The sequence below is a fragment of the Canis aureus genome, chromosome 29 (genome assembly GCF_053574225.1).
Source record: "Canis aureus isolate CA01 chromosome 29, VMU_Caureus_v.1.0, whole genome shotgun sequence".
Lineage (NCBI taxonomy): Eukaryota > Metazoa > Chordata > Mammalia > Carnivora > Canidae > Canis > Canis aureus.
This window is the reverse complement of record NC_135639.1, coordinates 41049725-41062521: the sequence shown is the minus strand read 5'-3', so window position 1 is coordinate 41062521 and position 12797 is coordinate 41049725. Positions and strand designations below refer to the sequence as shown.

The 12797-nt window shown below is 43.6% G+C and overlaps 1 protein-coding gene across 1 annotated transcript in view; it reads right to left on the bottom strand.

The window, feature by feature from the left end:
- Nucleotides 1-11875, bottom strand: part of FRMPD2 (FERM and PDZ domain containing 2) — a 113387-nt gene extending 101512 nt beyond the window's left edge. Inside the window, 1 exon segment of the mRNA XM_077878645.1 lies at nt 11757-11875. Coding sequence (XP_077734771.1) covers nt 11757-11775 — 19 coding nt within the window. The 5' untranslated portion in view covers nt 11776-11875.
- Nucleotides 11876-12797: the final 922 nt, after the last annotated feature.

The window sequence follows — 12797 nt, the reverse complement described above, 5'->3', positions numbered from 1 at the left end:
ATCAACTGGCTGTATGAAATTTGCAATGAAGAGTCATATATTGGGATCCCTGGGTGGCGCAGCGGTTTGGCGCCTGCCTTTGGCCCAGGGCGCGATCCTGGAGACCCGGAATTGAATCCCACGTCGGGCTCTCAGTGCATAGAGCCTGCTTCTTCCTCTGCCTGTGTCTCTGCCTCTCTCTCTCTCTCTCTCTGTGACTATCATAAATAAATTTTTTAAAAAATTAAAAAAAAAGAGTCATATATTTTACTACTCATCAATTGTGCAATACGCATATCCTCCATGTAAATAAAATTTATTATAAACATATATATGTGTATAGTACGCACGTTTGTTTATTTTTCTTTTCACTGTGCTGGAAGCTCCTGATTGGAGGGTCTGGAACATTCCCGCTCATGTTTCCCTAGGTCAGTATGTCTGTTGGCATCCCAGCCTTGATCCCCTCCAACCCCACATGGATATTACTACCAGAAGAATCTTTCTGATATTTAAATGCAATCATGGCATCCCCTTATTAAAATTATTAGTGGTTTTCCAGAACTTTCTAAATTTGATGCAAGCCATAGAAGGCTTTTCTTGCTCTGCTCTGTTCACCTCTGTAGCCTCCTCTTCTATCAGATGCTCACATTCACACTTCACTACAGTTATGCCAAACTGCCTGCTATTCCCAGAATATCCTTTACTTATTCATATCACTGGACTTTTATGCATGTTTTCCTCTGCCTGCGATAGCTTGCCCTAACTCCTCTCCTCCTACCTCCTGCTAGTTCACACCCAGCATTCAAACCTGTTCAAACACCATCTCTTCCAGGAGCCTCACCACTTCAGCACTTTCTACTGCCACATGTTGTCATGCAGGCTCACCTCTTTGGCTCCTGCATTCACCTGGAAGATTCTCCAGGCAGAGACAGGTGTCCCCAGAACCTAGCACTTGGCTTGGCAGCCAGGAGATACCTAGTAAGTGCTTGCTGAATTGATTAATTCATTGATTTCGGCTATAACCTATAGCAAATAACAGGATGTAGCCAGGAGAAATAAACACACTTCACCTCTGAATTCAGTTGTCACTTAAAAAACAAAAGTCATTGACACTTTATTTCCCATTGTTTTCTGGAAGTCAACTAAATAAAGCCCAAAATTCTACTCTAAAGCACTGACCTGCTTTAAGCATAATCAAAATATCCATTTCTCAAAGATAGTGACAGTTGTCATTTATTGGACTACTCCTCTGCTTCAAGCATGTGCTAAGTGCCTGAAATACATCACCTCATGTATCCTCAATAACTCTCTAATGTAGGTACTATTATCCCTATTCTACAGATGAGGAAAGTGAGTCTCAGGAAAATTAAAACATTACCTTTGAATTTGAATTTGCTAACAGATGCTGAATAGCAAAGTGATGATTCAAACAAGGGTTGGTCTGACTCTAAAACCCAAGTTTTCTCTGCTAAGCCCATTCTTCGCCGCTTTAAAGCAAATCCACATTTGAACCAGGCAGGCTCCTATAGTAGCCTTGAATAAATAATACTCCAAATAATACTGCAGAATTCCTAACATGGGGCTTAGTCCAGTTGTGTTATCCTTATTCCTGATACCCAAAGCTAAGGAATGGATTTGCCCTTCCCCTGACCCAGATTTATGGAAGAAAAGTGAACATCACCAAGAAGTACCTGTGTCCTGAGTCAGAGGCTGCATCCGAAAGTCTCTGCAATCATGATCAGGTCTAGGCCTTCACCAGGGACAATTTTTCAACAACAAGCAGGGGTCTCTTGCTCGCCTCTGTTGAGCTACTGAGGCCCCTGGCACTGCTGCCACTGTTTACTGTTTGTTACTAAGCACTTGGCTGCCCAGGGAGTGAGTCAACAAAGGGCCTTCCCTTTCCTGACTCTTGTTTTCTTGCCCTGAGCCCCGTGCAGTCTCTGGCCTATTCACAAGCAGAGCCACCCCACTATAACTGCGTCCCCAAGGCCCGTGACCTGTAAGAGAGCTTGTAAGAGCTCTAGTGGATTAGGTGCCACTGAAGACAATAGGATTGTGGCTCAGAGTGAGCTTTTACACGGATGTCACTTTATTTCCTGGTCCAATCAAAAGAAAGGGCCTTGCAAGGAATAAGGGGGCCAGCCAAGAGCCGAGTCTTAGTTTCATTTATTCAACAGCCCTCCATGCGGTTCAACAGGGTTAGACTTTGGACCTGCAGTCGGCAGGGCAGAGTAACAAGCAAGATCATGATGAGGAACAAAGACCTGGAACTGCTAGGGCGAAGGCAAGAGGAATGTGGTTGTGATTGTTATATACACACAAAATTAATCATCATGATAATAAAAATAACTAAATAAACAAAGAAGGTAGGAGGAAACTTTTGGAGGTGACAAATAGATTTATGGCATAGATCATAGTGATGCTTTTGCAGGTGGATGCTTATCTCCAAATTCATCACGTTAAATAAATACATTAAATATACACAGCTCTTTCTACATCAATCATACCTCAATAAAATGCTTTGTTTTGTTTTTAAAAGAGGAATGTGGTCAGAGAAAGAGGAAGAGGAATTGTCACACTCTCTGGTACTTGGATTCAGAAAAGAACCAGCAGAGGAGAAGAACAGCAAGAATTAGATTCTAGCTCTGCAGAAGTAGGGGTGGAAGAACAGGTCTTTGGAGCCCCCTAAATAAACAGCAATTTCAAAACTGACTTTCAAACAAAAATATGCATTTTACCTCATATATTGACCAAAAAATAAAATGACACTTGATGAAACTCAGTGCTTGAGAGCATGGTGGACAAGCAGTCCCTTGCCAGTAGTGGGAATGTAGATCGGTGCCTGCTTTCAATAGGGCATTTGGTAATATTCATTAATACTGTAAATGTAACAAAAAAACTGTAAATGTACAAAGCATTTGGAAACCTATTTGTGAGGAACTGCCCCATGAGCATTCTTGCAAATGTTCACTCAAGCACATATAAAAGGACACTTACTGCAGTATTTTCTTTTTATTATGGTGAAAAGCTGGAAGCCACCAAAATGTCCATCAGTAGTGGACAGGTAAGTAGACTGTTGTTCACACACATTGAAAATCGAACTACACGGGATCCCTGGGTGGCGCAGTGGTTTGGCACCTGCCTTTGGCCCAGGGCACGATCCTGGAGACCCAGGATCGAATCCCACATCGGGCTCCCGGTGCATGGAGCCTGCTTCTCCCTCTGCCTATGTCTCTGCCTCTCTCTCTCTCTGTGACTATCATAAATAAAAAATAAATAAAATAAAATAAAAAATAAAAAATAAGAAAATCGAACTACACAGCTATGCAGAGGGAGGCAGATCTGCATGTGCTGGCACTCAACGCTTACCCAGAAAGCCTTTTAAAAAGCCAGAAGTGTGGATTCGACCTGTATGATTCCCCTTTGTGAATAGCTATATAAATATTATATAATACATTCTTTATATATATATCTATATTATATATTAAATTATACATATTAAATATTCATGTATATTCTTTATCTAGAAGGAATCATTGGGAACTTAACAGTGATTGTTTTGTGGAGCGAGTTTTAAATGTTATTAATTAATCATGAGTTATTATTTAATCAGGAAAATTATTGTCCATTTTTGGGCTTTTCCCCTGCACCCTTGTGTTATACTATGGGTTTTTTTTAAAGCAGTAAACATTATACAATATCTTACAAAATTTATTTTTTCTTCCTTAAAGCTACTTGCTCTCCACACTAGGTAGTAAAGGATTTTACAATAATCACAACCATCTTGTGCTGTTTCTCCCAAATCTGTCCCTTCATCAGATTCAGAATGGACCTTGGTAAATTCTCAGCAACATCCCACACCTGCTGAACCTGACTCTCTGGGAGGGAACAGAGGGATCCGCATTTTTTTTTTTTTAAGATTTTATTTATTTATTCATGAGAGAGACAGAGAGAGGCAGAGACACAGGCAGAGGGAGAAGCAGGCTCCATGCAGGGAGCCTGATGTGGGGCTCCATCCCGGTCTCCAGGATCACGCCCTAGGCTGAAGGTGGTGCTAAACTGCTGAGCCACCCAGGCTGCCCGGGATCTGCATTTTAACAAGTGGCTGGTAGTTTTCATTTAGTAACTTGTTCAGGCCAACCATGTGCAATTGAAGAAACTGAGTCCCAGAGGGAGAAAGTGAACACTTCCAGTCATGAGGCTGGCTCCTAGGAGAACAGAGAGTAACATCTAAGTCATTGACACCCAGGGACATGCCGGTTTGCTTAAAGTCATTGCTGCCTTCACCTCTTTTGTTACAAATATTAGCACTCAGTAACAATTGCCTTCTGTACTTATCTCTGCTAAGATTTCATTCATTCAAATTAAAGCAAGGAAAAATCCTAATTCAGTACTGAGATTTAGGGATTTGCATATTTTTAGAAAATCCGATTGCTTCACTTTCAAGAATCATGTTTATTCATATTTAAATACAGTTCCTTAAAGTAGGAGATAAAATCAAGTAGAATTTAATACTAAAACCAATTCCCAGTTATGCCCCTTATTTTATTCTTGCTACCAAGGATATGTCCAATGTCTATACTGACTTATACTGCAAATTAGTTACATCTAAAATAATAAAGTTTTATTATTCTAAACAAAATCCAAGACCTCTCACACTTTGCTGGTGAGAATACAAAAAATGCACGGCTATCGTGGAAAATAGTTTGGCAGACTCTTAAAAAAACTAAACATGCTTTTGTCAGTAATTGAACCTCTGGCATTTTTCCCGAAGAAATGAAAGCTTCTGTCCACCCAAAAATTTGTACATGATTGTTTGTCAGCTTTATTTACAACAGTCAAAAACTGTTCACAACCAAAATGTCCTACGGTAGGTGAACGGTTAAACAAACCAGGGAACATTCAAACCACGGAATCCTACTCAGCAATAAAAATGAATGAACCATTGGTACATGAAACACTTATATGAATCTCAAGGGCATTAAGTTGAGTGGAAAAGCCAATTTCAAATTGTCACATACAGTATTTAAAGAGTATATATACTCTATTTATATCCTCGCAATGACAAAATTCTAGAGATGGAGAGAATACTTTAGTGGTTGCATGAGGTTAGAGATGATGGAAGGAGGGGTGATTATAAAGGGCTGGCACAGGGCAACCTTTCTGGTGACTGGAGAGTTCTGCATCTTGCTTGAGATGGTGGCGATGCAGAGGGTATGTAGCTCTGTCCACCCCTGGACTGAGCTTGCTTTCAAGGCTTGTGCAGGTCTCTCTCAGTGTAGGTGTGGCTGTAGCTTGGATATGAAGACCAAAGGCACCTCACCATGTGTGTGGCAGAACCTGAAGAGCAGCAGCCCAGTCTGAGACTACAAGTCCAAGGCAGCTGTTCTCATAAAACCCAGAGGCTCAGAACTTTCATTTCAAATGTAGTCTTGCAGGAAGTTATAAAAGTACATTTGTCAGGGTAACGGGACAGACATATTTAAAGTCTGGTGGCCTGCATTTACACCCTGGCCCTGGGCCCTGCAACAGTTAGGGAGGGGCAGCCCCTATTCACTGATGGTGTCTGCCCTAGGCTTTCCATTTGTCTCCCCACCATCTTCTGTAGGACCTCAACAAGTCCTTGACCATGTCACTTCACCTTCCTCACCCCACATCTGCCATCCACTCCTGTGTTCACACATAGCCTTTGTCATTACGAGTCATTGCATCACCTCCAAAATTTACATTTCAAATATCCTAAGTTCAGATAACTCAGTGACACTTATTTTTCTAGCTTGTTGACTTGAAGTTATGTCCACTCTGACAAATTTTTGTGCCCATGAAGACCTGAAAGCCCTGGGTCCTACCACTTTTTCACTGAGCATCACTTAACCCCTGTACTTTCTTCCCTCATTATCCAGCTTTGAGTCCATGGTCCATGTGGGCAGAAATTCCTGCTAGCCATCCATCAAAATCTGTTCTCCCCTTCTTCCTGGGCATACATCCAGACTACACTTCCCAGCCTTCTTTGTGGCTAGGTGGAGCCATAAGGCAGAGTTCCAGCCAGTGGACAGGTTGTTCATCCACCCCTCCACAGCAGGGGGTGCTAGAAAGGTAGTGAAGATGATCTCAGGGACCTCGGAAGTCACAGATTATAGATGGCAGAGTCCCCTTCAGCCTGGGATCCCAATTTCCACCCATCTAGAATATTTTCCTTGGAGTGTTAAGAAAGAAAAGAAATATGTTGTCTAAGCCATCAGATTTTGTCACATCAGGACAGCGTGTCACTAAAATCATTCACCTGTAGGTCACTGGGAGCATGAGCTACAACACATCATAATGACTAAGAGGAGGATTGTTAAGCTAAGACCACCTAGATTCATATCCCAGCTCTGCCACTTACTGTCTTGGCTACCTAAGCAAGATCCTGACTCTGGCTGTGCTGTGTCTCCTCATCTGTGAAATGGAGGAGGGAGACAAGTTAACACTTGTCAAGAGCATAGAGCAATTAGACCAGTGCCGGCACAATAAGCACCAAGTGTCTACTGCTACTGCATATGCCCCTCTGCTTCTCTGCTTCCACCTACCGCACCCTCATGTCCATGCAGCTGAGCCAGGCTGAAGAACAGCACGAGCCTGCGCTAAACGGTCTCACTGTGCACCCATGGCCACACAGCTCAACCACATCACCCAATAATCTCACCACATTTCCCTAGCCTGGTTGCCGTCAACTCTCCCAGGGCACAGTCATGCTGTCTCCTCTCCCCCACCCCTCCATGCTCAGCAGATAGTTTCAAGCTGTACGGAAGAGGGAGGATCTGTACAGGAAGAGCCCCTTCATGGTCTCAGCATCAAGTCTATACCTCTTGCTCTCCCCGGTCTCTTCCCTCACCTCTCCTCTCCTCAATCTTCCCAAATCAGGCTCTCCCTCACAGGAGCCCCGGGAAGGGCTATTTTTCAGGCTGCTGAGTTCCAGGATCAGGTCTCAATGCTCATAATAGTTGATCTGCAGCAGCACTGGATTAGTCTTCCTTCCTTAAAATGCTTTATTCTCCTGGATTTCAGAATGAATTCCTCTGACTTGCCTCCTGCCTTGCCAGACACTTCTTCAATCCTTGTGCTTTCTTCCCTCCTCCTGCTGACCTCTAAGTGCTAGAATACCTGGGGATTTCTTCCGCGGCCTCCTTCTCTCCTCTTTCAACACTCACTTGCCACATAAGATCTCAACTCCCATGGCTTTACCTATAGGCTGATGAATCCCTAATTCATTTACAAACAGCCCTTACCTCTCAAATAAACTGGATTCTTTTCTACAACTGTCCACATATCTTCATTTTGACGTCAAATAAGAAACTCAAATTGAAGTTTATCTGCGAGAGGCTTGGTGATTTCAATCACCTGAATAAACCCTTTCTCCTTCCTCAGTCTAATTATCTCAATTAATGGCACCACCCTCCACCCATTTGCCCAGGTCAAAAAAACTGATAGTCACTTTTGAGTGTCTTCAGTCTCTCAAACCTCATGTCTGACCAATTGGCAGGCTGTTTAAAACATATACTGGACCTGACGGCTCCTTCTCAGCACCACCCCTTATCTTCTGTCAGAACCACCATCCTCTCTAACCTGAAACTGCACAGTAGCTTCATTGCTGGTCCTGCGTTAACAATTGGCCCTTCCCAGAATATTCTCCACTCAGCCATCACAACTGTCTTTCTAAAATCAAAGGCAGATCATGTCCTCACCTGGTCAACATCTTCCCATGGATGTCCATCACACCAGTGACGTAAAAGCTGAAAGTCTTGCCAGGGCTCACGAAGGACAATCTAACCCGGCTACCACACTCTCCTCTTGACTTCCTGCACTCCAGTCACGGTGGTATTTTTGCCCCTTCAAACAGGCCCAGATTGTTCCTGATCCAAGGATTTTCTTTTTTCTTTTTTTAAAGATGTTATTTATTTATGATACACACATGTAGAGAAAGAGAGGCAGAGACAGGCAGAGACAGGCAGAGGGAGGACAGACTCCATGCAGGGAGCCTGACTAGGGACTCCATCCCAGGTCTCCAGGATGACACCCTCACCCTCGGCTGAAGGCAGCGCTAAACCGGCACTACACCGCTGAGCCACCCTGCTGCCCTGATCCAAGGATTTCACATGTTGTTTCCCCCCACCTGGAATGTTCTTCGCTCAGATCTTCATCTACTTACTTCATCACTTCATTCAGGTCTCTGTTCAAGTGTAGCATTCCTAGAAAGGCTAACCCTTAGGTAACACGCCTTCATCATCCTGGATCCCCTTGCTTCCTTCACCTCTCTTTGTACTAATTATTGTTTTTATCTTAATAGCATGTGTTTATTGGTTGGCTTGTTTATTCTCTATTCTACCACTGACAGATAAAGCTATATGAAGGCTGGGACTTTACCCATCTTACTTATTGCTTTTGGTATGTTTTCAGCTGTGTGTGGCAAGTGAAACAATGGAAAGTGACTCAGGCAATCAAGGACATCTGTGTTCTCACATATATGTGTCTTCAACCATTCAACAGCCTCAGAACCCTGGGTTGACATTTCTTTTCTCCTCACACTGAAGAATGGCTATTGCAGCTCCAGCCTTATGTCCTGACCCAGCCATGTTAGAAGAGAGAGAAAGAACTTCATTTCCTTATATTTCATTAGAATCTTTTTCAGAATCCTAGCAAAGTTCCTCTTTTATATTGTTGTCCATAGGAGGTCATGGGCAAATCCCTAAACCAAAGTGGAATAGGATGACAGTGATTGGCTCAAGTCAATCATGGCTTCCCGCTGGAAAGGAGGACCAACCCATCTTTCTGGAGCACCTGTTCCCTGATGTCTGCACATCAGGGGATCTGACACCAAGGATGATGGAGGTGTGATTACTAGATGAGAAACCAAGAATATCTGCCATTCCAATACACCTAGAACAGTGTAGTCAGAACAGATAGTCAATAAATACATGCTGACTGATTGATGTAATGTTTGTGCCTTGATAGACTAAAAGTGACCCAGACTTTCATCATGCACCCATGATGAAATGCAGAGATGAACTTTCTTTGGTCCAGTCTTGTTCATCTTCCATAGCAAACCTGTGAAGTCAATGTCTATTTACTACTTTTCAAAGAAGAAGATTAGAGCTTAAAGAGGTTGACTGAATTTGTTAAGGGCATCCAGCCAGGAAATGGGTATAGTGCTCAAATCCAGGGAGAAGCTTCAAAAATGGCAGAAATTGCACTCAAGAACAGCGGGATGATGGGCAGTGAGTGGTCTTACAAGAGCAGGACCAAGAATTACTTTCTTTAATGAGACTGTACTGTCTATCAAGGCTTTTTATATATAGCCTATGATTCCATATGCACACATACTAGAAATTAGGTGGTATTGTCTCCACTTAAACAGATTAGGAAATTGAGACTCATAGAAGTCAAATAATTTGCCCAAGGATACATAGCTGTAGCAGATGGCAAAGTTAGGATTTGGACTCCAAAGAGTCACACTTCAAACCCTATATTCCTTCCACTAGAAGAACCAGTGCAAAGGAAAGCCTTGAAGAGGTGAAGAAGTAGCTTTCTTTGAGGTGAAAGAAGGAAAAAGCTGAGTGAAAGGACACAGAAATTTTAAGGCTGATGGGGGAGAATTTGAGAAATTTCATGTCATATGGCCTGAATCTTTTTAGGAAAGTAGCTCACAAAGTCAGTTGAAGTTCAGACTTAAAAATCGAAACAATTTTGGTTTGTGGTGGGCCCTGAGAAGACTGAGATAGTGATCAGTTTGAGGGGAATAGCAAAGATGATAAGCAGCAGGTGGGCCATGGGAGCTATGTGGAGGGTCAGAGAATCAGGAAGCCCAGAGGGAGGCCCAGTGAGGAGAGATGACTGGGACAAGGCACAGACAAGTGCCAAAGATGGGCTCAGTGCCTGACATTGCATGTCCTCTCAGTGGATGAGGGCAGGGATTTTTAAAGACCAGACATCAAAGACCATCCAAATCTGGAGCGGATGGCACCTGGGCAGTTTTTGAGGAAGACTGGCAGAATGGGAGCTTTAGACATAGAGGAAGGAGGATCCTGGTAAATATCATGGAAGGGCCCGGTAGTGCTGAGCAGGACAGGTCTAGGCTCCGTGGGATCTATATGTGATCAGAAAGGACAGGGAAAGTAGAGAGACAGGGGAGGGGGACAGAGCCAACTGTGACTGTCAGGCTAGCCAGAAATGTCAGGGCAGGGCCTGAGACCTGCCGCTTTTACTTACCTGCTTCAGGGCTAAACTTTTAACTTCTGCTAAGCTTACGTAGTCAGGTGCAAGGGCATCTGACAAATGTGTGTGATTTGGAATGACTGACAGTGTTGCTGCTACTCACTGAGAAAAAATTTGGGCACTGTTTTCCTAGGAACCGTAATTGAAAGGAAGGCATATACCTTAATAAGACTCTCATGGCAAGGTTCTGTGGTCCAACTCTGTAAGTCACAAGGAGGGTCCTCACAGCCTGAGCAGAACGATCTACCTCACTCACAGTCAGATACTGTGCAGGCAGACACCTTTTCCCTGTTCGTTTGACCTTATGTGGTTGGCTCTCCTTTCAGGAGCAATGATTTCAATGGAATGTTCTGGTCCAGGTAGAAAAGAGGGCAGGTCTGGAACTCAAAAACACAGCAGCAGTACACTAGGGCCAGAATCCACTAAAGCCAGCTCTACAGACAGAGGAGGATCAAAGTCCTTTGGGATACAGATGGAGATAAATACAGGTCAAGGCCACCAAACTGAAGGTTGAAGACGCCAAACTCCTATGTCCTTTCTTCTCATGGCAAGTGCTAGGTTGCTGGCAAGGTGCTAGGAACAAACAGATAACCTCTTGAGTGCCCAACTGACAAAGGAAGCACAAAATTCAGGAAAGGGGCCCATTCTTTGTTGGTTTCTCTACCACTGAGAAGGTGAGCTTGGCCATAGCGGACTCTTTGTGATTGCTCCTTCCACATCACACACAGCAGTAGACATCTCAGATTTGCCAGTAATAAAAGGGCCGGGCACACTACCCTCCCACCACTTCTTGTCCAAATGTTACCCTTGTTGAATGAGACAGCTTTCATTCATAAACAGCCCACAGTGGCTCTGTGGGGAGGGCTGCTATTGGGCCCTGAGGTGGGAAAGTGGTGCTTGACTTTGCCCTGCTGCCTCTGCTCTTAGTGGCAGCCATAGCTATGCACTCCCAGCACCACCACCACAGTTCCTTCTGACACTCCTTTCCCCGCCCTCAACAGCCTGCCCATCTGGGGATGAGAAGTCTGCCTCTCCAGGTCTTGCCCTAGCTCCTGCTGTGACCTCCTGCATCTGCTTGAGTTTTCCATTCACAGGCAGGGGCCTGGCCTAGAAAAGTATGAGAACAATGAAGCTTCCCCATCCTCCCATGGCTCACTCATTCATCAATTCCACCACTCAACAGCCATGGGAATTTGTATGAATTACTTTACTTTTCTGTTAAAACGGAATGATTGTGAGAATTAAGTGAGTACAGACACAGATACAAGTTAATTATCATCATCTACTGAAATCAACCCTGTGGCAGGCACACTTCACAATGCAAAGGAGAGTGGTAAATGAGGTCTGTGTATAAATGGCTTAGTACTGGGGAGGCTTGCAATACTGCGCCTCCATCTATAGTCCATTATCTGTGGAAAAACATATTCTTGAATAAAGCATTTCTTTTAGAAATTTAGATTCCTAGAAATCTAGGAATTCTTTATATTCTCTTGGGTTGTGAGCTCAATGTCAATATGGTTTCTTACCGTGAACTGAAGCATTCATCCAAACCTGAGCAAGAGTTCATAAAGAAAGGAGTGGTATGCATTGTCCAGGATGTTTTTCTTTGCGCTTGTCAAGTTGCTGAAGAGAAAGCCTTTCTAAGAACAATGACAGGGCAGTCCCTTGTCCAACTATGCAGACTCAGCACACTGCATCTGGCCAGTGACCGTGACACCTGCTGGCCACCCCTGGAACCACAGCCAACTGCCTGGATGGGAAAAGCCACTGTTCTTTGTCAGAATGACCTTGAAGATCACTAGATGAGCAACACTGCCCAATTAAGGCAACCATCTATTAGAAATCAAAGAGAAAACAATACATTCCTTGGGAAGCAGCTGTGGCAGTGACTAGAGCCAGCCCTAAGCTGTAACTCCAGATGCCGCTGGTGAGGACCTTGGTGAACTTAGGCAAATGACCTATCCTCTCTAAACCCATTTCCTCATCTGAACAAGACTCTTAATATTACTTCTCATAGAATCTTATGAGAACAATATGAAATTCTGGACTTCAATTCACCTCCAAGGGGAACTTTGGCCTCATGCCAGATCATTTTCTCCAGGCACAATATCAAAATCAAAGGTGCAGTGTAAGTGGCTCCAAGACAATTAGGATACACATCATTGATACCAACATGCCCAAACCAGAGGCAAAAACTTTTCTTGTATCTGGACAGAGATTGTATATTTCCACAGGCCTGCTAACTTTATTCCAATGTTCTCTTTCTGATCTATGGTCTTAAGATCTGAAGGGGCCCCCAGCCAAGGAAGATGGGAAAGCAGTATGTCCTAGACACATTGGACAGGAATGGAAAACCAACTGTGTCTAAGCTGCTAAAGACCGGTTCATTCCACCAGAGGGAAAATGGAAGTGACTGGCTGGGTCAATCACCCAAATTCTCTAACTTTGCTTTCCTGGGATGCCTTTCTCACTCTTTTTTTTTTTTTTTTTAAAGTATTTTTTAAAATTTTTTTTATTTATTCATGATAGACATAGAGAGAAAGAAAGGCAGAGACACAGGCAGAGGG